This window comes from Hemicordylus capensis, chromosome 17 (genome assembly GCF_027244095.1).
Source record: "Hemicordylus capensis ecotype Gifberg chromosome 17, rHemCap1.1.pri, whole genome shotgun sequence".
In the NCBI taxonomy this organism is placed as follows: Eukaryota; Metazoa; Chordata; class Lepidosauria; order Squamata; family Cordylidae; genus Hemicordylus; species Hemicordylus capensis.
This window is the reverse complement of record NC_069673.1, coordinates 4676158-4699621: the sequence shown is the minus strand read 5'-3', so window position 1 is coordinate 4699621 and position 23464 is coordinate 4676158. Positions and strand designations below refer to the sequence as shown.

Below are 23464 nucleotides of genomic sequence, written 5' to 3'. Positions count from 1 at the left end.
CTTGTATTGCAAAAGAGGGAAAGTGAATCAAGGAGGAGCTGCAGGGGAGAAGAGGATTCTGCCTGCAGGTATCACTGCACATGTTTTGAGTGCAAAGGGTTTTGCTGAAAAACTAGGATGCAACTCACAACCAACACTTGGAAACGGCTTGACTAGCAAGCCAGAGGTTGCCAGTTCAAATCCCCGCTGGGGTATGTTTCCCAGACTATGGGAAACACCTATATCAGGCAGCAGCCCAAACCGTAATAAACTAATCCAGGCCTTCATGAACCTTACAAAATCTAACTATACAGATACTCTCTTACAGCGAATCTTGATGGCAACGAGGCGACTGCCTAGTGGTTTTGTCACTGCTGTCAGATAAAAAATAACTAACACAGAATTCGCCTGGGCGGCCAGGGTAATTTAGGAACATAGGAAGCTGCCGCATACTGAATCAGACCATTGGTCTAGCTAGCTCAGTATGGTCTACCCAGACTGGCAGCGGCAGGCAGGAATCTCTCTCAGCCCTATCTCGGAGATGCTGCCAGGGAGGGAACTTGGAACCTAGATGCTCTTCCGAGAGCGGCTCCATCCCCTGAGCGGAATCTCTTCCAGTGCTCACACTTCTAGTCTCCCATTGATTCAACCAGGGAGGACCCTGCTTAGCTAAGGGGACAAGTCACGCTTGCTACCACAAGACCAGCTCTCTTCCCTATTGGCCGATTTGCTAGAAGGGGTAGTATTAATTCATAGTGATCATAGCTTAACTGGCTGGTATGAGACTTTTGGAAGCCACCTAATGGCGCAGCAGGGAAACGACTGGACTAGCAAGCCAGAGGTTGCCGGTTTGAATCCCCACTGGCATGTTTTCAAGACAATGGGAAACGTCGATGGGCAGCAGCAGTACAGGAAGATGCTGCAAGGCATCATCTCAGACTGCGCAGGAGGAGGCAATGGGAAAGCCCTCCTGTATCCTACCAAAGACAACCACAGGGCTCTGTGGTGGCCACGAGTCGACACCGACTCGAGGGCACAACTCTATTTTACAACACTTTTGGAGAACCACAGTGCTGCTTGAGAGGTTAGTCAGTAACTGGCCAAGGGTCATACCGCAAGTTTCATGGCGGGGTGGAGATTTGAGCTCCAGTCTCTTGGATCCTCGGTTCACATCCATTAAGGCTCTCCTTACTTTCCTATGTGTGCAGCACAATCCTAGGCATATTTACTCAGACTGAAGAGAGCAAACCCCAGTTTTTTAAAGCACTTTTTATTGATCGCATTGGAAACAGAACCAGCAAATGGCCGGAGCCGAAAGAGGGCGCCTTTTAAAACTGTCTGAAACATCAACAGAAACAAACAAACCTGGCAATATGAATAGTTTAGAAGAGATGTACCGGGGGGGGGGGAGAACGGGGTCCAAGAAACCAAAACCTGGAACTGCACTAATTACAGTATTTAAAGATATATGGGGAAAAAAGGCGGGGGGGAGAGAGAGAGAGAGAGAGAGAGAGAATGACCTCTTTCTGCCACCACACAAAAGGTGATGGCAAATTTATTCACACTACAATACTAACAATTTAAAAAAAGGTTTTGTGGGGTTTTCCCCCCTCCTGCATTTTATACTAAAATCACTTTGTTCTTTTTTCTTTTTATACAATTGATAAATTTTATATTCACGTAGTGAGTAAAAATCACACTAGAGTCAGCACCGTTTAGTTGCTTGGGTGAGTGAAGGGACAGGGGGCTGGGTTTCTTTCGGAGGTCTTCAAGTTCCACCCTCAAATGGTAAAAAATAAATCAGTTCGTTCCAACTTCATAATGCGTCGCTTAAAAAAGAACGGGGTGGAGGTGGGGGGAGGAAGGGGGGGAAGGATTGGGCCCGGAAGGAGGGGATGGCACAAATTATCTTCTCACACGCCATATCCTCTGTGTGCTCAGTCTGAGCGTCCGTTTGAGAAATGCCTGGAAGAGAAATTCTATAAATGCCAGTTCTTCTGTTGCTGTTGTTTTAAAAAGAAAGAAAGAAAGAAAGAAAGAAGGGGGGGGGAAGGGGTTCCTTTTCGTTTTACAAATTAGTGTCATAGAAGGTATTTCCCTAGAAACTTCCTAGCACAATGGAAGAGGAATACAGATCCGCTGGTGGGGAAACACTGAACCAAAGGACATGCCCTAAAGCCAGTCTGTAACGGAGAAGCCCCAGTAGGACTCGGGAGGACATCTGCCAGGCCCGGACAAATTAAAAACGGGGTGGGGTGCAAAGAAACTGAACAGGCCACGGGCAGGCACCGGTTCAAGAGAAGCCATCGTTCTGACTTGCGGGATGACGACAAGGACGTTCAACGGTTAACAACGCCCGCCCCAGGGCCACGCCAAGAAGAAGGGCTTGGCTGCGCAAGCGCTTCCCACCGTCAAGAATTCAGAGTCTGTTACGGGGGAACCGGAGATACTTGGCGTGATCAGTCCATTCAATGGCTGTCCCTCCAAGAGGGGCAGGAAGAGAGGGGATGCCACCTCTCCCTTGGCTCGGAGAACACAGGTCGCATTACGAGAGGCCGCACGGGTCGGGTCGTTCGGCACGGAAGAATCGGAGCAGGCCCTCCCCGCCTCGGAGATGCGATGCGATGCGATGCGAAGCCAGCTGCTTGCCGGCATGTGGGGTTGGAGGCGGGTGGCCGCTTGAAGCTCCCGTCCGTTCCTCAAGTAACAGTCTCGGCAGCTCCAGAGGCCCGGCTGCCGAAAGCTCTCGAGTTTCCTTTCCTCGCGGGGGGCACCCTTTCTTGAAAAGAGAAATGCAGAACCATCGGTGGGCTCGGAGGGTGCCAAAGGAGAGTGAGAGATTGAGGGAGAGAGAGGAGGAGAGGGCTTTCAAAAGGGGGCGGCCGCCACGGCTGCTGCGGAGCTGGTGTCGGGGAGTCCGTTCTCCGGGGCCTCCTGGGGGGCGGACGTGCTCGCTTGCCGCTGGGCGAGGGCGGCGCTGGAGTGCCTGCACTTGGGGGAGCTGCACTGGCAGCTGAAGTACTTGCCCTTGATGTCCCAGAACCTCTCGCCGTAGTCAAACCTGATGGAGGAGAATGAGAGGGTCGAGGTCAGGGTTATGGGGTTCAGGTTGGAACGCCACATGAGACATGGTCTATGCAGGGACACAGCAAAGCAGAACAAAATCAAGAGAGCTCCTTCTTCTCCCCCGGTGACCTATGAAGATAATCGGGGGAGGTCCGGTCTGATTCAGTGGCAGGCAGTTCCACAAGCTTCCATTTTTAATTTTTTAATTTTTTGAGAAGAGGGGTCCCAAACCCCAAGTAGTACATGTGTAGACAATACCGGCTTAAATAAGGTCAACGAGGGAGGTCCAGTTGAGGAGGCCACTGGCTTGTTTGGTGGAGACCCCAAACTGGGCCTTCTCTGGTGTTGCCACAGGGCTTTGAGACTCACTCGAAGATGAAATCAGAGCCTCCCCACTTCTGGCTGTTTTTAAGCGATTTTTGAAAATGCACCTCTCGTCAGGCTTTTCATTTATAATGTTCTATATTGGTGGTTATTTTAATCTTTGTACATATGATTGAAAGTTTTAATTGTTGTTGGGTTTTAACTGTAAACCGCCCGGAGATTTTATATGGGGCAGTACAGACAGACAGACAATAAATATAAAATCAGTTGCTGGCATAGGAGAAGGATGAGGAATTTACGAAGATCTGCCACTGGCTAATCCAGATGGGGAGGAGATCAGGGCTGGTGGCTGCAAGCACTAAAAATGGCCCCTTTGCTAAGCAGGGTTCACCCCGGTTTGCATTTGGATGGGTGACTGTCTGCTATAAGATGTCCCACTTAGGAGATGGGGTCATAATTCAGTGGTAGGGAATCCACTCTGCATGCAGGAGGTCCCAGGTTCCCTCCCTGGCAGTATCTCCAGATAGAACTGGGAGAGACTCCTGCCTGAAACCCCAGAGAAGCCGCTGCCAGTCCGTGAAGACAATTCTGAACTAGATGGACCAAGGGTCTAACTCAGCAGATTCCTACATTCCTATGCTCTCCCCACCCGCTTGTTTTAGTAAACGCTCACAGAAGCTTTCTTCTAGTGAGAGCTATGCAATCTTGGGAGCTATCACAGAAGGCTGAAGAAGCAGCCACCCCTTTCAATCAGGGCTGTTGCTCCCACTTATAATCGGGGGGGGGGCAGTATATATCACGATTGTAGTCAATTATGCAGACGCAAGTCAACGAATGGATAAAATCCGCATACACTTTGCATGCGGGAACAGAGAACGGTTCTAAAGTGGGTGTGGGGAGAGACACATACGTTGTGTCCGAGCTGACGCACCAGGGTGTCTCAACAGGCACCATTCAGGAAGAGGCATTCTCTGTCCACTCTCACGGGAGGGAATGCATCGCTCAAGAGGACTCTTGCTAGCTCACCCGCAGCTTTTATAAATCGACTTGCGTCTGCCGTTTCTTTAAACCTGCTGGCCGACGGAGGGCACTTTCCCGGCTGTAAACCGTCACATTTAACCAGCCTCCAACACGACACTTGATCTTCGCCAAGAGGCCGAGAAGAGACCCTGACCACCGGCCAGGTCTCTTCCCCGACACCCCGCCCCAGTTCTCGGCCAGGACGTACCCGATCTCTTCTCCGGCTTGGATGTGCCTGCTGCTGAAGAAGGCGATTCTTGGGAAGCGAAGGTCCTGGTGGGACATGAAGACGCGCACGGGGATGAGGTTCGGCTCGCACAGGTGGTTGATGAAGCGGCTGATGTTGCCGTAGAAACGGGCGTCGATGCAGTACACCTCGCCATCCTGGGGGGGAAGATGCAAGGGAGAACCTCAGCTGGGGCTTGAGCGGTGGGTTATTACCGAGTTTTGGATCGTGTTTTGAAAAACCCACCCCAACCACAAAAAAGGTCACACACAGACACACACACACAGAGACACACACCCCAACCCCAGTCATTCCATAGCTAGCAACACAGCAGGTTCTGAAATGGGGAACCTTTGATTAAAAAATGGGTTCTGGAAGGAATATAAGAAGGCGTTGCTTCTTCATCCAGCCCATAGGAACGTCTGCCTTATACCGAGTCAAAGCCTTGGTCCAACTAGCTCAGGATTGCCTACACTGACTGGCAGCATCGCTCCAAGGTTTCAGGCAGGAGTCTCTCCCAGCCCTACTTGGGAGTCGCCGCCAGGGAATGAACCGGGGACCTTCTGCATGCAAGCAGATGCTCTACCACTGAGCGACAGCCCCATCCTCCATATAGGGAACTGCCTTATACTGACCACTGGTCCATGCAGCTCAGGACTGCCTACACTGACTGGCAGCGGCCCTCCGCGGTTTCAGGCAGGGGTCTCTCCCAGCCCTACCTGGAGATGCTGCCAGGGAGTGAACGGGGGAACTTCGGCATGCAAGCCTGCTGCTGCTCTCACGCCGAGCTACAGCCGCCTCCCCTACCTTGCAGCACTCACATGTCATTACCCCTTCAAATGCAAACCAAGGCAGACCCTGCTTAGCCAAGAGACCAAGAAAGTGTACAGGCAGATGAGCAGGCAGGCTTTAGAGCTGGACGATCTACTCTTGACCAGGGCTTGGTCCTGAGGCATTTAATTACTGAGAAGTGCACTCTATGCCACCTTCATTGACTTTAAAGCAGACTTTGATCACATTTCCTGTGATAGATTATGGATGAAACTATCAATTTCTTCAATTGACCAAAGGTTGCTTTTGCTAATTAAAAATCTTTGCAAGGGCTCCCTGCTTAGCCAAGAGGACAACTCCTGCTCGCGACCACAAGCCCAGATCAGCAATAGTTAACCGAGGCTCTTTCTGAACTCATCTAAGCCTCTCCGCCCCCATTCCTCACTCTGACATTGCTTTTTCAGTAAGGTGAGAAGAGCTTCCCATCACACCAGCCTGCAGAAGGCTCTGTCCAGTCTAACGGGGGAGAGAATACATTTTAGCACTTGTGTTTGTCTTGGGAGAGAGAGAGGCGCGCACACACACACACACACACACACACACACACACACACACACACACACACCCTACCTTGTTGTCAAGGTCAAAAAGATAGGAGTCCTCTTCACGGACGTCTGCCTCTGAGTCAGAAATCAGCTCTCCAACATACCTGTGGAAGAAGGGGAAAGGCGTGGCGATCTGAGTGCCTTTTTGGGGACAAGACGCAAGCTTTTGGGTCAGACCACACCAGCAGTTCCCCAGCTATAGTCAGAAATGATTATATTGACACAAAGGAAATATTGTCTTCGTGACAAGAGTCACTGCCACTGACTGGCAGCAGCACTACGAGACCTTTCTGAGCCCTGATAGGTGAAATTGTGGGATCAAATATGGTGGTTCCCACAGGAAAAGTGTGCAGTCTACACCACTTCAAATTCTTTAGGCGTCTTTAAGCATGAGATCGGAGAGTCTCTTTTGCAGTTCTGTGGGCCTTGCCCCTCAGATCATGCTGTGCCTTCCTCCCCTCCCGGAAAACCCAAATACTGCCTGTGAGGTCACGCACAGCTGATTACGGCATCAAACACAGGCACGCGATTAGCCGCTAAGCAGAAGCTTCTGATGTGAAGTCTCTCTTTTGCTTCCCCCACTTTGGAGCAAAGAGGAGTGTTATCACCAGGCCCAAAGAGGCTCCAGACATGGATTCCATTAACCTTGAACTCCGCTGAAGAGGCCCAAAGATGCACACAGCACCAAGAGCTTTCTGAAGCCCTGGTAAGGAAAACATGTCGATTCCCAATCCAGCAAAGAGGAGGAGGAGGAGGAGGGGAGGCTACTTTGGAGGAAAGAGTTCCTCGAGAAGTTGAGTGGCAGCTGGTGGCCCCAGCAGGAGGAAGGAACACGACGCTGTAGGAATCAGGGCCTGACACCCTCCCTGATGATGAGCAAGGGCCCGTTTGCCAGGGAGGACAGAGAAGTGGGGAGTGAAATAGTAAACGGGCACAGCTCAGAGAGCTGCCCATAAGCCTGAGGTGGAAATGATCTCCTGAGCTGCTCTCACAGGAAGCCTAAAGTAGGGGTGTGCAAAAACCCCAAAATGTGGTTCGGCTCGAATTTGAATTCGAGCCGAACCGTGTGCTGCCGAACCGGTTCAGCCGAACCGACTGGCTGGTCTGGTCTGTTTGACCCAACTGGTTCAGCGGGTAATTCTTGTCAAGAAGAATCCAGTTAGGAGCCCCTTTATGAGTAAAGGGGTGGTGTTCCTGGCTCCTGTGAAGGGGCAGCTTGGGTTGGGGGCAAGCAAGAGAGGCAGTTAAAAAGGTGTTCTTACCACCTCGCACAGCCCATATCCGAAGCGCATGTGACCCTCCTTCCTTTACCAAGCCGCCCATGCAAGGCCTTCCAAGGCTTCTGGCTGGAGTTTTGCCCAGCCCTGCCCGCTGATGCTGCCAGGGGTTGAACCCGGGACCTTCTGTGTGCAAAGCAGGGGCTCTACCAATGAGCGACAGCCTCATCCCCAAGGGTCCAGGTGCCTCTAAGCCCCTCAACTGCTTGCTGGGGCATCAGGCAATCCGCTGGGCTGCATTGAGGGTACACACGTGTGGGAGATCCACCACACCAAGTGTTAATCACCCCAACAGAAGGAGACTCTGAAATTTAAGACGACCCCCTTTAAAAAAATGCAGGCTATACTTGTATTGACCCAAAGGGAAGAGGCCTCTGGATTTAAGATGCTTCCCCCACCCGACATTTTAACATCAAAGAACTTGGGGGGGGGTACTGGTCTTGGATTCAGGGAAATACAGCATCATTACCTCACGCTAGTTGAGGGGTGGGCCAACTTGGCCCTCCCGCTTTTGGTGGACTACAACTCCCATCACCCCCAGCCACAATTGACTGGGAGTTGTAGTCAACCACCACAGGAGTGCCATGTCTGACCACCCCTGTGCTGGTTGCTGTATTAGATCCGCCAAGGATGTGATCTGGGTGGGCCGTGAAGGGCTCCTGAATGGGCCTAGGAGCTTTCAAGAGGACCAGAGGGCTGGGTTTTGGAAAGGAAGCTCTCTGCCTCCCCCACACACCTGGCGAAAACCCAACGCCCAGGCAACCGAGTCTCAGAGCTCACAAGCTGGGTCTCCGGCCCAGCCAAAGAATCACACATCTGGACCAGTGGGCCGTTTTAGGGGGAAACGGGGGCCAGACGGAAGAGTGTGTGTTCTCTGCCAGTTCAAACCAGGAGGCTCCCTTTAAATCCTCGTGGGAAATCTCGCTGCCCCTCTCCGGGTCCTGTTCACGCGCACTAGGCACCATCCAAGGAGCTTCCCAAAGGACAAGGCACTCACTCGCACACAAAGGTTCCCAGCGGGATGTCCTGCATGGATCGCACGCCCCAGCCCATAGACCTCGTCCGGTAAAGCTGTAACCGGGCCCTGGAAGAGAGGAGAGGCAGCCTTGTGAGTAGAGGCATAGCTTCCTGGAACAGGCGTCATCTTTTCTACAGAGCAGTGAAGGGGAAATGGAATATTACGGGCAGAAATCTGCTCCAAGAACATGTGCCGGTGTAGGCCAGATTGCACTTGACAGCAGTCCATAGGCAGCTGCCATATACCGAGTCAGACCCTTGGTCCATCTAGCTCAGGATTGTCTACACAGACTGGCAGCGGCTTCTCCAAGATTGCAGGCAGGAGTCTCTCTCCCAGCCCTATCTCGTTGGAGATGCTGCCAGGGAGGGAACTGGGAACCTAGATGCTCTTCCCAGAGTGGCTCCGTCCCCTGAGGGGAATCTCTTCCAGTGCTCACACTTCGAGTCTCCCATTCATATGCAACCAGGGTGGACCCTGCTTAACCAATGGGACAATCCATGCTTGCTACAAGACCGGGTCTCTTCCCCTCCCTTCTTGAGTCGTCATTCTTGCGAGCCTTCTCTGAAGTTGCCCCAAGGCTGCGTAGGGCACCTCCTGCCAAGATGAAAGCTGCTCTATCCCTGTTGGCTTTTCGGGAACAGCTAAGGACACATCTCTTCAGCCCAGCTTTTGAGTGAGCTGGTGTGTTGTTATGGGTATTTTAATGTGACCTTTTACATGCTCTTTTAACTGTTGAAATTCCCGGTTCGTTTTAGGCTGTAAGCCGCCTCGAGACTTTGGTAGTGGGTGGCATACAAATCTGCTAAATAAAATAAATATGATTTTTCACCGTAAGGCTCGGGGGCATCAACCCGAAGTGTGGCTCCGAGACTCACTGTTCCTTGAGGCTCTGCAAAGCTTTGGCCAAAGCGGAATACCCTTCACAGTCCCCCTGGCATGAGGCGGAGAGGACCCTTCTCACCGGGCAGGGCTGTGCCCAGCACTGGGGGTGGTGTGGGGCTCCTTTAGAGCCCCTGCACCATCTTGGAAGGCGCGCATGGATACTAGGAAGTAGAGCCCTTCACAGCACTTGCGCCCTACAGCTCTTGAGAGAGGGCTCCATCTCTTTCAAGCGCCCTCCCAGCATTGAGAAAAGCCCCATCCTGTGCAGAGGTCAGCGCAGTGGGAAATGACCTTTGCATTGAAGATTTTAAGCCACAGCAGGCCTGGTTTGAAAAACAGCGAAGATCGCGGCCTTACAGAGCCTACTTCAGAGCAGGCAACAGCCCAACGCCTCAAACTGAATCCAGTATCCAAGGCAGTTCAGGACTCCGGCAAGCAGCTTCGCCTGACTGCAAGGAAGACGGCCTGAAGTGCCACCTCCATGTCCTCCCATCTTCTCCTCCCCCACTCCCTGGTACTCGAAACCCTTCAACCATCTGCAGATCCTCACAGAAGCATCCACAGAGCTTTCGGAACCAGCGAGCTACGGGGCCTCCAAAAGCCGCCGTTGGTTCTCCCTCCCTTCCATCGCTGGGAAAGGTAAAAACTCCCAAGCAAATCGGGTGAAGGAGGGAGCTGCCAGCAAAGCGTCTAGCTGCACTCCGGAGAGCGCGCTGCTTCGAGAATTCCAAGGGGGTGCCGAGAAATCGTCCGCAAGTTCTCAGGACCCTGTTTCAATAAATGCCGTTCTTATCTCGCTGCGGAAAAGGCAGAGGGATGAAAGGCAGGCTTTGATCCGTACAAACGTTGCCTCCGGAACGGAAACGGCCACCCTGGGAAGCACCTGCGGCCACCCGCTTAGCGGCGTGGCTCACTAACAGCCGTTGTCGCCTTGATTTAAGTCGGAGCGCCCCCCCCCCGTGCCTACATCAAAGCGCTGCAAAAAGAAAAAAAAGCCACGCATGATAGGAAGGACATAAAACTACCGCTGGAAGTGCTAGCCAAAGGGCTTGGCAACCAAGGCAGCTTGCCGTGGCAATTAATTTGCAACTAGCAGCGCCTGTACGTGTTCGACGTCGATCAGGGAGAGTCAGGTTCAAATCTCTGCTCAGCCAGAAAACTCACCGGGTGACTTGAGGCCAGGAACTCTCTCCCCCTCCCTCTCCGCCAGACCTACTCATAGGGTTAGGAACTTAGGACGCTGCCTTCTGCCAAGTCCGACCATCTAGCTCAATGTTGTCTACACTGACTGGCAGCAGCAGCTCTTTGATTATACTGCACTTTTTATCACGACTCTTGTATTTCTCTTATAGCTCTCTTACTAAGAAATCCTCCAGGCCGTTCAGATGAGTTTTGGGGTTTGCTTCCTTCTTGCTGACCATGACTCTGACGTGACATAGAAGGTAGCCAGATTTGGGGGGGTGGCCTGCTCAACTTTGGACCCACTGCAGATGTTGGCCTACAACTCCCATAATCCCTGGCCTCTGTGGCTAGGGATAATGGGAATTGTAGTCCAAACACAGCTGGGGGGGAGGGTCCTAAGTTGAGCAGGCCTGCTCTAATATCCAATCCAATTGTTATACTTTAGAGCAGGGTTTCTTAACCTAGGGCCCCCAGATGTTGTTGGACTACAACTCCCATCATCCCCAGACATGGCCTTTGTGGCTGAGGATGATGGGAGTTGTAGTCCAACGACATCTGGGGGCCCAAGGTTAAGAAACCCTGCTTTAGAGCTTTATTCATGTTTAAAGTTTTATCTGTCGACTTTGCATTGCTGGTCAGAACTGAACTGACCTGACCGGGGTCTTTCCTGTCCCTACCTGGAGATGCTGTCGGAGACCTTCTGTGTGCAAGAAGCAGATGCAGAAAACACTGAGGCCACAGGAGGGGGAAGTGATCTGTGTTCCCTCTAACAGCGATGCCCAGATGTTCTTGACTACAACTCTCATCACCTCATGCCAGAGGCCATTGCAGCTGGGGGTGGTGGGAGTTGTAGTAGAACACATCTGGGCATCACTGTGGCAGGGAATACCGGAAGTGATTGTGTGCTCGCCGCGATCTGGAGGAGGACAGCGCAGGACGCACTTCTGGCCCACCCCACGTGACGCTTAAACTATGCCAGTTCGCCGCTACTGTCCTGCCTAGATTGCCACTAGCACACCATCACTTCCCCATACTTCTACCTTGGAATCTAACACAGGAAGCCGTCTTCTACTGAGTCTGACCCTTGGTCCACCTAGCTCAGTACTGTCTACCCAGACTGGCAGCGGCTTCTCCAAGGTTGCAGGCAGGAGTCTCTCTCAGCCCTATCTTTTTGGAGATGCTGCCAGGGAGGGAACTGGGAACCTTCTGCTCTTCCCAGAGCGGCTCCATCCCCTGAGGAGAATATCGTACAGTGCTCACACACTTCTAGTCTCCCATCCAAATGCAAGCCAGGGCAGACCCTGCTTAGCAAAGGGGACAAGTCACGCCTCCTGCCACAAGACCAGCCTTCCTCCACTTGGCCCACACACCACCGTTTCTCAGGAGGGCGCCCGGGGCTCAGGGCCTGGCTGGGAGCTCTTCCAGTCCGGCTGCCAGTCATGCAAAGAAGGCTAGCATCTTAGCTGCACCCATGACCGGGTCATGGCTGTGTCAATCTAGCCGGGTACCTTCCCACACTACTTTGATGTTCAGCAGTGGCCCGAGGGATGCCACTTCTTGACCTCTCTGCTTTGCCTTTCGAGACTCCCCTTCGGTTTCACAGACGGGTATCGAGGGAGCCAACGTTTGTCACGGGAAACCGCTGAACTGTCTCCTAGGGGGACTGCGGGTGGTTTGCAACGCAAGAGCTGCTGAATATAGGACGTTTGCGTTTTATTATACTGCAAGTGCTAGGACCCTCTACTCTGGGTTCCGTCTTGTCTTTCCTGCACCCTGATTAGAAGCGGGCCGTGGGCCGTATTCAGGGGGATCTGGGTTTCACTGTCTCACCGGAGCCCGTTCTGTACCACGCGGTTCCGACAATTCCTCCAGCACGAGCAGGCGTGGTTGCACTCGAAGATCAGAGGCGGCTCGGCCATGTTGAACTCGGGCAGAAGCCGGCCCTCCTGGGGAAAGGACAAAAGGGAGAGGGAGAGGTTAGCCCTACGTCCGTGCGCGGGAAGCTGTTCCGGGGGCACCGGCAATGTCCCGAGAGAAGACCCGACAGGCACCCCAATTCTCACCCAGCCCACACAGCTAGAGTGCCTGCGTCCCGGCACCAGAACACCGAAGCCCTGTTTCAACAGGCAGAGCCTCAAATATAGAGGCGTAAGCCTGGCCTCCCAGTCCAGAAGGTGCTTCTGGGGCCCACGGCACAGCCTGCCCCCCAAGTTGCCAGCAGAAGCAACCCTGGAACGTTAGAAGCCGCCTTCGAGCGAGTCAGACGGTTGGTCCCTCTGGCTCAGCACCGCCTACACTGACTGCCAGCAGGTTCAGAAAGGTCCTGAATCTTTCACAGCCCTGCCTGGAGGAGTTAGGGGTTGGAGTCCTCACCCGGTCATACCAGCAGCGCATACTCAATTGGCCGCACATGCATTTGCTGGACGAGCAGTCGTCTATGCACACACAGTACTGCAAAGGAAACACAAAGAGTCCAAGAACAAGCCAGAGTCGTGTGTGTGTGCGCAGCCAGAGGAGAGCGTGCCACAAGCCAGAGGATGGCCTGCTGTTGCCTCACACGGCCCGATCAGCCGAGCTCCAGAACCATCCCGTTGGCATGCAATGAGGATTTCGTCTCGGAGGTCCTGGGCCAAGCCGTCCCGTCAGGTTAGGGCAGCCACACCTGGCCCACGAGCCGGCTGAGGTGGTCGGGGCCACCCGGGGGTGAGGGGGCGCAAATGTGCGCTGTGCTCTTTGACGAGATCTACACCCCCAGAGACGGGAAACAGCAAGAGGTTCCACTTCGGGTGCGTTCTCCTGACCAGCAGGCCTACAGTGGCCAGATGGGCCACACGGAAACAACGATGGAGCTTGACATTGGTGTGCTCAGAGGAACGGGAGTGAAAAACCAGCAGGCACGCCCTCCAAAGAAGACAGCCATCTGCTCACGGCCGCCCTCCCCCTGACCCTGACCCTTTCCCCTGCGCAAAAGTGACTGCAACTGGACCCTAATCACTGGAGGGCAGGGAGAACGGAAGGGTGATCGCAAAGAGAAAGCTGTCTGTCCAGCTGGGCTGTCGGCCATTTTCCATCTCGAGGGGGGCAGACGTTGCCAAAAATCGCAACGCGCCTCTCATCCCCCGGGACGGCACGGAGGGCCAAATTTTCCGGGATTTGCCAAGCTGGCTCCCAGACTCCCAGGTGAGCAGAGGGGGACTTTAGAGAAGTTAATTCGGTCGTTGACCAGAGTGGGACTTTAAAGCAAGCCTCACCAGGGGCAGCGCTTCCGTGAGGCGAGGCAGCCGTCTCGGGGGGGGGGGAGATCCTTGGGTCAAGATTGCCCCCTGCCGTCCCGATCACTGTCCCCTCTCACAGGGATTCCCAGAGCTTGTGGACGACAACTCCCAGGATCCCCAGCGGCAATGGCTTTTGCTTGGGGGATTCTGAGCGTTGTGGTCCACAACGTCGGGGAATCCCCGTGAGCCGGGACGCTGCCGGGCTCTTCCGGTTTTGTCTCCGGGTCCCTCCATGAGCCCCCGAGAGGATGGGGAGGAGGCACCTCCTCTCCAAGAGCATCAATACGGACACGGCTGTAAGAAAGGAGTCCTCCCACCCCCCACACTCACCCCCCACCCCGAGCCACCTGCTTGGCTGCCAGCGCGGATGACATTTCCGTCCACCCCCACAGCCGCCAAGCAGAGAGCACCCTCCGTCACCCCAGGGGGCAGGGAGAGGAGGCGGCGGCGGCGGCGGCAGCGCCAGAAGGGAGACAGCGGGCGGACTGCCTGACCTGCAAGTGAGTGATGTTCCTGTCGATGTTCATGGGGGAGGTCACGCAGTTCTGGGAGACGTATTTGTAGTTGGTGGGGCAAGGCTCGCTGTCCACGGCGTTGATGCAGGGAATCGGGATCCGCTCGTAGCCTCGGGCGATGTCTCTGCCGCCGCAGGGAGAAGGAGGCAAGCACCTTGAAACAGCAGGAGCCCCTTCCCCTTCTTCTCCCTCTCGTCCCCCCACCTTCCTCCCTCTCTCTCCCTCTCACACACACAAACACCCCCTTCCTTTCAGAAAAGCAGAGCTCAGTGGCAGAACATCTGCTCGGCATGCAGGGGGTCCCCAGTTCAATCCCTGGCAGCATCTCCAGGTATGCCTGGGCGACGCTCCTGCCTGAAACCCGGGAGAAGCCGCTGCCAGTCAGTGTAGACAGTCCTGAGCTAGATGGGGCAAGGATCCAACTCTTTTTATCAGGCAGCTTACACCGAGGGATCATCGCTCAGTGGAAGAGCACCTGCTCTGCACGCAGGAGGCCCCAGGTTTAATCCCTGGTACAATCTCCAGAGCAGGCTGGGAGGGAATCCTGCCTGAAAGCTTGGAGAAGCCGCTGCCAGTCCGTGCAGACAATACTGAGCAGGATGGACCAAGGGTCTGACTCAGCGGATGGCAGCTTCCCATCTTCCTATGCATACGCACAGCTCTCTCTCCATCAATCAAAGGCAACCCCTGTTCCAGCATACAGTCGACCCACTCATTGCCTTTCCAAACCCGGAAGCCATGCGCAAGACCCTCCAGCCTCCTCCAGCCCCCCAAGCCGTTCCATCGGATCCCTCTTCTTGGGCGAGGGGGCCACTCAGCCTGTTCAAGGCCCCAACCCAGGCAGAGAGTGGACCTGTGCTGCCTGTAACAGGGACCCCCAGATGCTCCTGACTACAACTCCCATCATCCCCCCACCAAAGGCCACTGCAGCAGCGGGCGATGGGAGCTGCACTCATTGCCACCTGGGCATCCCTGTTACAGGGGGCCCTGGAAGGGACTCCTGTGGGAGGTCCAGGGTGGCTCTGCTCTTGGGCTCACACCTGCTCAGGATCTTCTCCGTCTGGGCAGGTTTGTCGGGAGTCGATTCTTTGAGGGTCTTGTTCATCTGCAGAGCGACCCAGACTTGGGAGTTCAGACTCGAACACTGCAGGGGGGTCTCCCCCTCCTTGTTTTTCAGGGTGACGTCCGAGCCGCGGGAGAGGAAGAGGCTGGAAGGCAAAACGGAAGCAAGGAATAATAAGGAACACCACCACCACTTTTTAAATATTGCCACCCCATAACTAGCTCTTCTCTGGGCGACTCACAAACAATCCAGCAGTATTCTTCAATCATGGCTTATGCTTTATCCTTTGGCATTCTCTGCAATTTTTTTAACCAGCCGATAGCAGGCCCTATCTGACAAGGCAAGTAGCCAGCTTTTTCGTTTCTGCCATCCAAGGACATGGTGAGCAGGTGCGGCCTAATTGCTCTGGATTATTCCGAGCCAATGTTTGCGTTTTTGTGCCTTCCGCGGATTCTTTAAGCCATTCTTTTAACGACCTGGTTTTTGAGTCAAGTATCTTTGTTGTGGCTATGCCTAAACAGATAAATTGATGGATGGATGGATGGACGGGTGGATGGGCTGGACTGAATCCTTTAACGCACAAGTGACAAAAAACCCAAACACAAGAAAAACCTACAACTAAAAAGACAACACGTTTAAAATAAATTAAAGGGGAGGTTCGCCGCTCAGCGAGTGCAACGCTGAGTCATGAGTGGCATGTGCCCAACAGCCAGCATGGAACCAGCTGGTCTTGTGGGGAGCAAGTATGAATTGTCCCCTTTGCTAAGCAGGGTCTGCCCTGGTTTGCATTTGGATGGGGGACTCCATGTGTGAGCACTGGAAGCTATTCCCCTCAAGGGATGGGGCCGCTTTGGGAAGAGCATCTCGGTTCCAAGTTCCCTCCCTGGCAGCATCTCCAAGATGGGGCTGAGAGAGACTCCTGCCTGCCACCTTGGAGAAGCCGCTGCCAGTCTGGGTAGACAATACTGAGCGAGAGGGACCGATGTTCTGACTCAGGATATGGCAGCTTCCTATGTTCCTATATATGTTCCAGAGCTGTCTGCACTTCAACACGCATTGCTTTCCAGCAGAGACCACTCACGTGTTTCTCTGAGAGATGTCAAGTGGTGGGTCTCTGAGTGATGAAGTCTCAAGTGATGGAATCAGCCCGGAGATATTCCCTGGGTTGACCAAGGAGGCAAGGATGGGCAAAGGAGAGTATGGGAGAGGAATCCTGCTTAGCCCTTGCTTACAGCTTATGTTTTCGTCGGTTTCTGGCCCTGGTGGGGCTCACAAGATCTGACAGCCCTGGAGTCTGGTTGTGTCCAGGGCCAAAGACCTGGGTCACAGATTTGGCGTTGGGCCTTAGGCAACCTCAGAGTGAGAGCCAGATGCAGTGAAGGCTGTGGCTGCCAAAAGTTCCAGCCTGACCTGGAAGCCTTTATAGCACTTCAAGGTCAACATAGGCCCCATGGTGGACTGGGTTAAAGCTCAGGCTTTGTTCGGCAGAGTTCACCCCAGTTTACATTTGGGTTGTTTGCTGCACAAACTTGGCCCTCTGGATGTTTTTGGACTACAACACCCATCACCCCCAGGTATGGTAGCTGATAGTCAGACAGTCAGGGATGATGGGAATTATAGTCCAACAGGAGGGCCGGAGCTGTGCAGCCCTGCTTTGCAAGCAGAAGGTCCCAGGTTCACTCCCTGGCAGCATCTCCAGATAGGGCTGAGAGAGCCTCCTGCCGGCACCCTTGGAGAGCCGCTGCCAGTCAATGTAGACAATACTGAGCTAGACGGACCAAGATCCGACTCAGTAGACAGCAGTTTCCTTAGGAGAAAGGCTGTAACTCAGTGGCAGAGCATCTGCTTTGCCGGCAGAAGGTCCCAGGTTCCCTCCCTGGCAGCATCTCCAGGTAGGGCTGGGATTGACTCCTGCCTGAAATCCAGGAGAGCTGCTGCCAGTCAGTGCAGACAATAGTGAGCTCGACGGAGCAAGCGTTTGACTCAGTGTACAGTGGCAGCTTCCTTTGCTCCTATCCAATTAAGTGAGCGAAGGGTAAGGCTTTCTTCTCAGCATCCGACCTGCCATGGTGTGCGGGGGACAGCCAGCGCTGGGCATCCTCTGGGCACGGGCCCGTCCCCGATTCCGGGGCGCAGAGGAGCTCAAGCAAGGGGGCAGGGCAGGCGACCGGAGCCGTACTTACACCACGCACTCGTAGCGGTTCTCCCGGGCGGCGATGTGCAGGGGGGAGTCCCCGTGAATGTTCACCGCGTGCAAGTCGCACTTGGCGGCCAGCAAGATCTCGGCAATGTCGACGCATCCCGAAAAGGCAGCCCAGTGCAAGCAGATGTTCTCCTCCTGGAGTGGGGGGGGGAGACCGGTTCAGTGCAGGCAGGCTTCCCCCGCAGCGGGACTCCCCTGTCCTTAAGCTGCCTGCCGCTCCGGAGGCGTGGGCGGCCTTCTCCTCGCTGGCAGGCAGGGGAGCCGGCGGCAACAGCTGGCTCCCCGCTCCCCCGAGGCGGGGACGCTGCCCCCTTCGCCTCGGAAGGGAAGATGAGTCATTTGTTTGCCAGCCTGCGCGTGGCCAGGACCGATCCACAGGGAGACGCCGCCGGCACGACACGGGGAGAGCTAACGGCAGCCAGGCTGGCTGACCTCGGCACGTCGGGAAGGACTCGGAGGTCTCGGAGAGACGGGTCCCAGAGGGGACCACCCGCGGGCCAATTTGGAGAGCCGGGGGGGGGAGGAGCAGCCAAGCCCCCCCTGCCTTTAGGCCACTCTTGGATGCCGTGGGCCTTCAAGGTCGGAATACTGAACGGCCGAGTAGAGTTCACTGACTCGGGAAAAACCTCCAGGATTTTAAAAGGAGGGAGATGGAGGCAAACCTTCTTCCCGGGGGGAGGCCAGAAGTGCCCATCTCCTCTTCCCCGCAAGATAAATCAAGGTGGCTAACAGCTAAACTGGAGCACGGGAGCCTTTTCCTCCAGGGCTCGGCCCTGCGGTCTGCATCTGAATATGAACGGACGGTACTCAGCCTGCACAGATGTGCCCAAGAGGAGCGTCCGCGACAGCCCGGGGCCCCAGCTGCGATGCGTTGCTCACGCAAGCAGAGACAGCTGTTCCTGGGGGATGGGGCGGCAGCTCGGAAGGCCCCAGGTTGCGTCCCCGGCAGCCTCTCCAGGAAGGGCCGGGAAAGACTCCTGCCTGCAACCTTGGAGAAGCCGCTGCCAGTCAGTGTAGACCACCCTGAGTTAGGGGGACCAAAGGCCTGACTCAACATGTGGTAGCTTCCTGCGGTAAGTCACGATGGCCGGCTTTTCTGCATGCCCAGGGCTTGCTTCTGTTCTCCAGAGAGCAGAGCAGGGAACGGCCACAGGACCCGCCTCTCACCATTCCTTTACGAGGCAATGATCAGCCCAGCCATTCAACGGCCCCCCGGCGCACGGAGCCGAGCGAACCGAAGACTCACGTTGTCTCGGATGTTGATGTCTGATCCTTTGGCCAGCAGCAGCTTCACCAGCTCGACGTGTTTGTATTCGGTCGCCCAGATCATGGGTGTCCAGCCTCCATCGTCCTGGGGAGAGAAGAAGAGCCCTGAGGGGTCAGACCGAAGGCCCAGCTAGCCAGAGGCAGCCCTTCCATGAGGCACAGGGAGGCGGCTGCTTCGGGCGGCAGGCCGCTGGGGCGCCAGCAGGGCGGCAAGAAGCAATCCAGTCTGACCCTCGCGAGCTTTGGAAGGAGTGCCTCTCCTCACACTCTTCGCAAAGCCGGCAAGAAGCACAAAGGAGAGAAGAGGAGGCTGCCAGCAAGTTTCCCCCCTCCCTGCCCCCCTAGCCACATTCAGAGCTTTTAAGGGCCGGTTTTGAAAGGGGGCTCGGCCTCCACCAGGGGCAAGGCTGGATCTGGCACCTTACTGCGGGCACGGCATTGATTTGGGCTGCCCTTGCGTCTAGTCCAGTTTCCTGTCTCCAAGAGAGGCCAGCCAGATGCTTCTGCGAGCAAGGCATGAGCGCAACAAGCCTGCCCTGTAGGTTTGGAGGGCGGGACTCCAGCAAATGATATTCAGAAGTAGGCTACCCCTGAACATGGAGGTTCCATGTCACTCTTATAGCTTATTGACACTGGTAAACCTGCCCTCCTGCATGGATGTGTTTAAAACCCCTTTTGAAGCTATCTCAATGGCAGCTTTGGAATTTGATTCAGACTGGGATTGCAGTGGGGAGGGGAGGAATTAGTGAACCCCCCACACCACAGTTCTGATTCTAAAACCAAACCTCACTCCCAGAAGACTGCTACTAAAAATAAGGAAAAAAAGGAGAGATGCATTTAGCATCTGAATTTGATCCCATTTGGGGACTGGAATAGGGGTGTGTGCACGAACCGGTCACTGCCGAACCGGTTCACCACGAACCAGCCCGGTTCGGCGGCTCAATCGCGAACCACACTGGAAGCGGTTTGGTTAGCAATTGAACCGAACCAAGCCCAGTTTGACCGGACCAGTTCAGCATCGAAAGGGCGGCAGCGAAGGTGGAGGTGGGAAGAGAAGTAGTTTAAAGTTCTTACTGGCCTGACGTGCCTCCCAGCACTGCTGCTCACTCACCCGGTGCAGCCCAAGCCATGGCGACCCCCCTTCGGCCCTTCAGCAAGCTGCCCGCGTGCACGGCAGCAGGTTACTGGCCCCCACAGATATGCAGAGGCACCCAAAACACCCAGACATGAGAGGCATTTGCATGGAGAATGGCCCGCCAGGTAGGCAGGCAAAAAAAAGAGAGAAAAGGAAAGAAAAAGGAAGAGACAGAACGAAAGATGGGATTTCGCCTCACCCAAGAGGCTGCCTCCTTGGCACGGAGGACATCTCACCTGGCAGTTGACGTCCATCTGCCCACTCAGCAAGAGACACTGCACCACGTCATAATGGCCCTTCTTCGCAGCCAGGTGCAAACAGGTGGACCCTTCGGCGTCCTGAAGCAAGCAGAAAAGCAGGCCAAGTTCACCGTGGTGCCCGATGAACTGTGATCGGTCCCAGCACCCGACTTCAGCCCTCCGCCTCCACCCAGGTGAAGAAGGTAGACTTGCCACCGCCTCGCCCCGACCAGGCTTCTCAAGGTGGGCTCTGACACCAGCATCCGAGGACGGACGTCTGGCTAAACCGGACACCTCAACGTGGCACAAGCAGGCTGAGCACCTTAGCATACTCCAGGAAGGACAGATTTCCTTCCTCTCGGGCGGGGAGGTGGTGCCGAAGTAATAATTAAAGAGTCACGCAGCCTGCCTTCTCCCGTTTTGTTCTCCGAACGCCGCTACGTTTCAAAGATGATGAATATGCCACAGGGAAAAGATGAATTCGCACAAAGAAAACCCATCTAGATTTCAGGCTCTACTATACAGCAATAATGTTTTCAGGTGGGTTAAAGATTATTTAGTCCTAGTCTGGTTTACAAGCTGGCTTTTTAATAATGATTTTTTTTTAAAGGAAACTCACTGTTCTGGCTATTGGCCATGAATATTTTCTCAAGCGGCGACTTCGGCACTGCACGGAGACCCGGTCAGGTCCCAAGGCAGCCTGTAACGGAGAGCTTTTCCCCTGTGGGGATCCGGGGGGGAGCCTCTGGCAGCCTCACTCTGGCGGCTGGCAAGCGCTTTTTCCCGGGCAAAGAGCTGCTCCTTGGCAGGCAGCAGTCCGTTCGGCCGGATGCTGTGCTGCTCCGTTCGCTCGGGGCTTTCTGCCGATTTGCCCTGCTCATGAGCAAGCCACAGACTTCTACGCAACCCGGCACAGGCAACTCTGTGCTGCCAAACTCCTCTGAGCCAGCTGTGAAAGCTCTTTTCTTACAGTTTTGGGGTCTGAAGCTGCCTCTGGACATCACCAGATGGCAAGTCAGCATCATAGGAACTGAGGTATCCCCCTAGATATTCCCTGAGGGGGATGGGACTACTCTGGGAAGAATTTCTAGGTGCCAAGTCCCCTCCCTGGCAGCATCTCCAAGACATGGCTGAGAGAGACTCCTGCCTGCAACCTTGGAGAAGCCGCTGCCAGTCTGTGCAGACAATACTGAGCTAGATGGACCAAGGGTCTGACTCAGCATATGGCAGCTTCCCAGGTACCCTGCTACCTGGGCAACGAGGCACCTTTTAAAAGTGGTGATACTCTCCCCCTGCTAAATAAAGAGAAACTGGCCCTATCCATCCCCAGCACAGCATCCCTCCAGCGGCTAGTGTCTATCTTGTGTTTTCTTTTTAGATTGTGAGCCCTTTGGGGACAGGGAGTCATCTTAATTTTATTTTATTTACTTACTTATAATTTCTCTATGTAAACCACTTTGGAAACTTTTGTTGAAAAGCCGTATATAAATATGTTGTTGTTGTAGGTAGATGCCTTGTACCGAGTCAGACCCTTGGTCCATCTAGCTCAAGATTGTCTGCACAGACTGGCAGCGGCTTCTCCAAGGTGGCAGGCAGGAATCTCTCTCTCACCCCTATCCTGGAGATGCTGCCAGGGAGCCTTCCGCGTGCAAGCAGGCTGGTGCTCTTCCCAGAGCCGCCCCATCCCCTAAGGGGAAGATCTTACAGTGCGCACACATTGAGTGTCTCATTCAGTTGCAAACCAGGGCAGACCCTGCTTAGCAAAGGGGACCATTCATGCTTGCTACCACCAGACCAGCTCCCTCACACCCTGCTAGGAGGCATCAAATGAACAGGCTGGACAGGCCGTCCCTGACACCGTGGAGTTATGAATCTGCAGTTTGGGGGCTGCTGTGTGCTTCTGAAACACACCGGCCTCTGCCACCAAGGTACAGGAGGACAGCGGAAGTGCGTACTGCGTTACAAAATCCTGCCTGCCTTAAAAAGACTAGCCAGGCTTTTTGTGACGTCGTTTTAATGGTTTTAATTTCATTTCCATTGTTTTCAACGGTTTTAATTTAATTTTCGATGTTGTCTAATTGCTCTGTCACCTGTGAGCCGCTGAGAGATCTTTTGTTTAGTACAGAAACGCAATCGACGGACGGGTGGACCCTGGGATCCCTGCAGCCTCCCAACCGCCAGCCGATTCCCGCCAAGAGGCAGCCGCGACCGGAGAGCGCTTCCTGAGAAACCCAACCCCGCTGGGGCCATTACCTTAGGGTCCACCAGCGCGCCGGCCTTGATGAGGTATTTCACCGCCTCCAGGTGGTTGTTTTCTGCCGCTTCCATCAGCGGGGTCCTCTGGTCCTCGGAGCAGGTGTCTATGTTTGCGCCAGCCTGCGCCCAAGACGGACAAGAAGTTACTGCTGGTTCCGGGCAGAGCTGCGCCTAGCATGGACTGAGCAACCTGGCCCCGAAGGCTAGCGGGATTACTCGGCAACACTGAAGCTGGATGGAGGAGAGATTAACCCCTGTGCCCCTGGTAACAGGGACCCCCAGGGGTGGTATCCTACTACAACTCCCATCCTCCCCAGCGGCAATGGCTTTTGGCTGGGAATGGTTTCTATCCCAGCACCCCGTCCCCAGCACAGCATCCCATCCAGTAGCTGCTGCTGGTGTCTACCTTATGTTTATCTTTTTAGACAGCGAGCCCGTTGGGGACAGGGAATCGTCTTTTATTTATTTGCAGCCATCCCTCGCCAAGCGTGAGGGTTCTGCTCCGAGAAAAACCTCACGGCTGGCGAATTTGCGGTTGGAGAGCAAGAGCAGTTCAGCTCTGATTCTCGGGGCTACGTCTTGTGGGTTGCAGGGATAAGGGAAGTTATCGTTCACACCCCGCAAAATACAGTTAAAAATAGGGGGGAAATCACTCCCAAACCCCTGAAAAACCACATCGAGCCCCGAAAATCACCCACCGACCCCCGGAAATGGCAAAACAAAAACACAACAAAAACAACAACAAATGAAACACCACCCAAATGGCCCCCAAATCTCGCCAAATCGTGGATACTCAGGCCGCGGTTGGCAAAACCTGCCACAAATTCCCAGTCGCCGATTTTTCCGCTGGGAAACCCGCAGCTGGCAAGAGATGACTGTATGTCTATGCAAATCGCTTTGGGAACTTGGGTTGAAAAGCAGTATATAAATATCCATCATATTTTCGTCTTTGTAGTCAACCCCATCGGCGAATCCCAGTTGCAGGGACCACAGGCCAACACTATCGTTCATATTGTTATCCATCTATTCCGTAAGGGGACAGTGGAACAAACCCCTTTTAACTGCAACAGGACTCCGCCTGCCTCACGTTTTCTAGTCCAGGGACATAAAGACTTGTGCAGTCTACCTCTGTGTTCCCTTGATCTGCCTCCCTACAGGCCAG

The 23464-nt window shown here is 54.5% G+C and overlaps 1 protein-coding gene across 10 annotated transcripts in view; it reads right to left on the bottom strand.

Moving 5' to 3' along the window:
- Nucleotides 1-1499: 1499 nt before the first annotated feature.
- EHMT1 (euchromatic histone lysine methyltransferase 1) overlaps nt 1500-23464 on the bottom strand; it is a 108364-nt gene continuing 86399 nt past the window's right edge. For all 10 annotated transcript variants that reach the window (XM_053282327.1, XM_053282330.1, XM_053282329.1 and 7 more), the window contains 12 exons: nt 22300-22422; nt 20044-20145; nt 18653-18757; nt 17387-17541; nt 15181-15348; nt 14120-14264; nt 12724-12801; nt 12181-12296; nt 8266-8352; nt 6017-6095; nt 4598-4773; nt 1500-3040 (listed from right to left, as the gene is read on the bottom strand). In XM_053282327.1, the coding sequence (XP_053138302.1) occupies nt 2848-3040; nt 4598-4773; nt 6017-6095; nt 8266-8352; nt 12181-12296; nt 12724-12801; nt 14120-14264; nt 15181-15348; nt 17387-17541; nt 18653-18757; nt 20044-20145; nt 22300-22422 (1527 nt within the window). In that variant the 3' untranslated portion in view covers nt 1500-2847. The remainder of the gene's footprint in view (nt 3041-4597; nt 4774-6016; nt 6096-8265; nt 8353-12180; nt 12297-12723; nt 12802-14119; nt 14265-15180; nt 15349-17386; nt 17542-18652; nt 18758-20043; nt 20146-22299; nt 22423-23464) is intronic.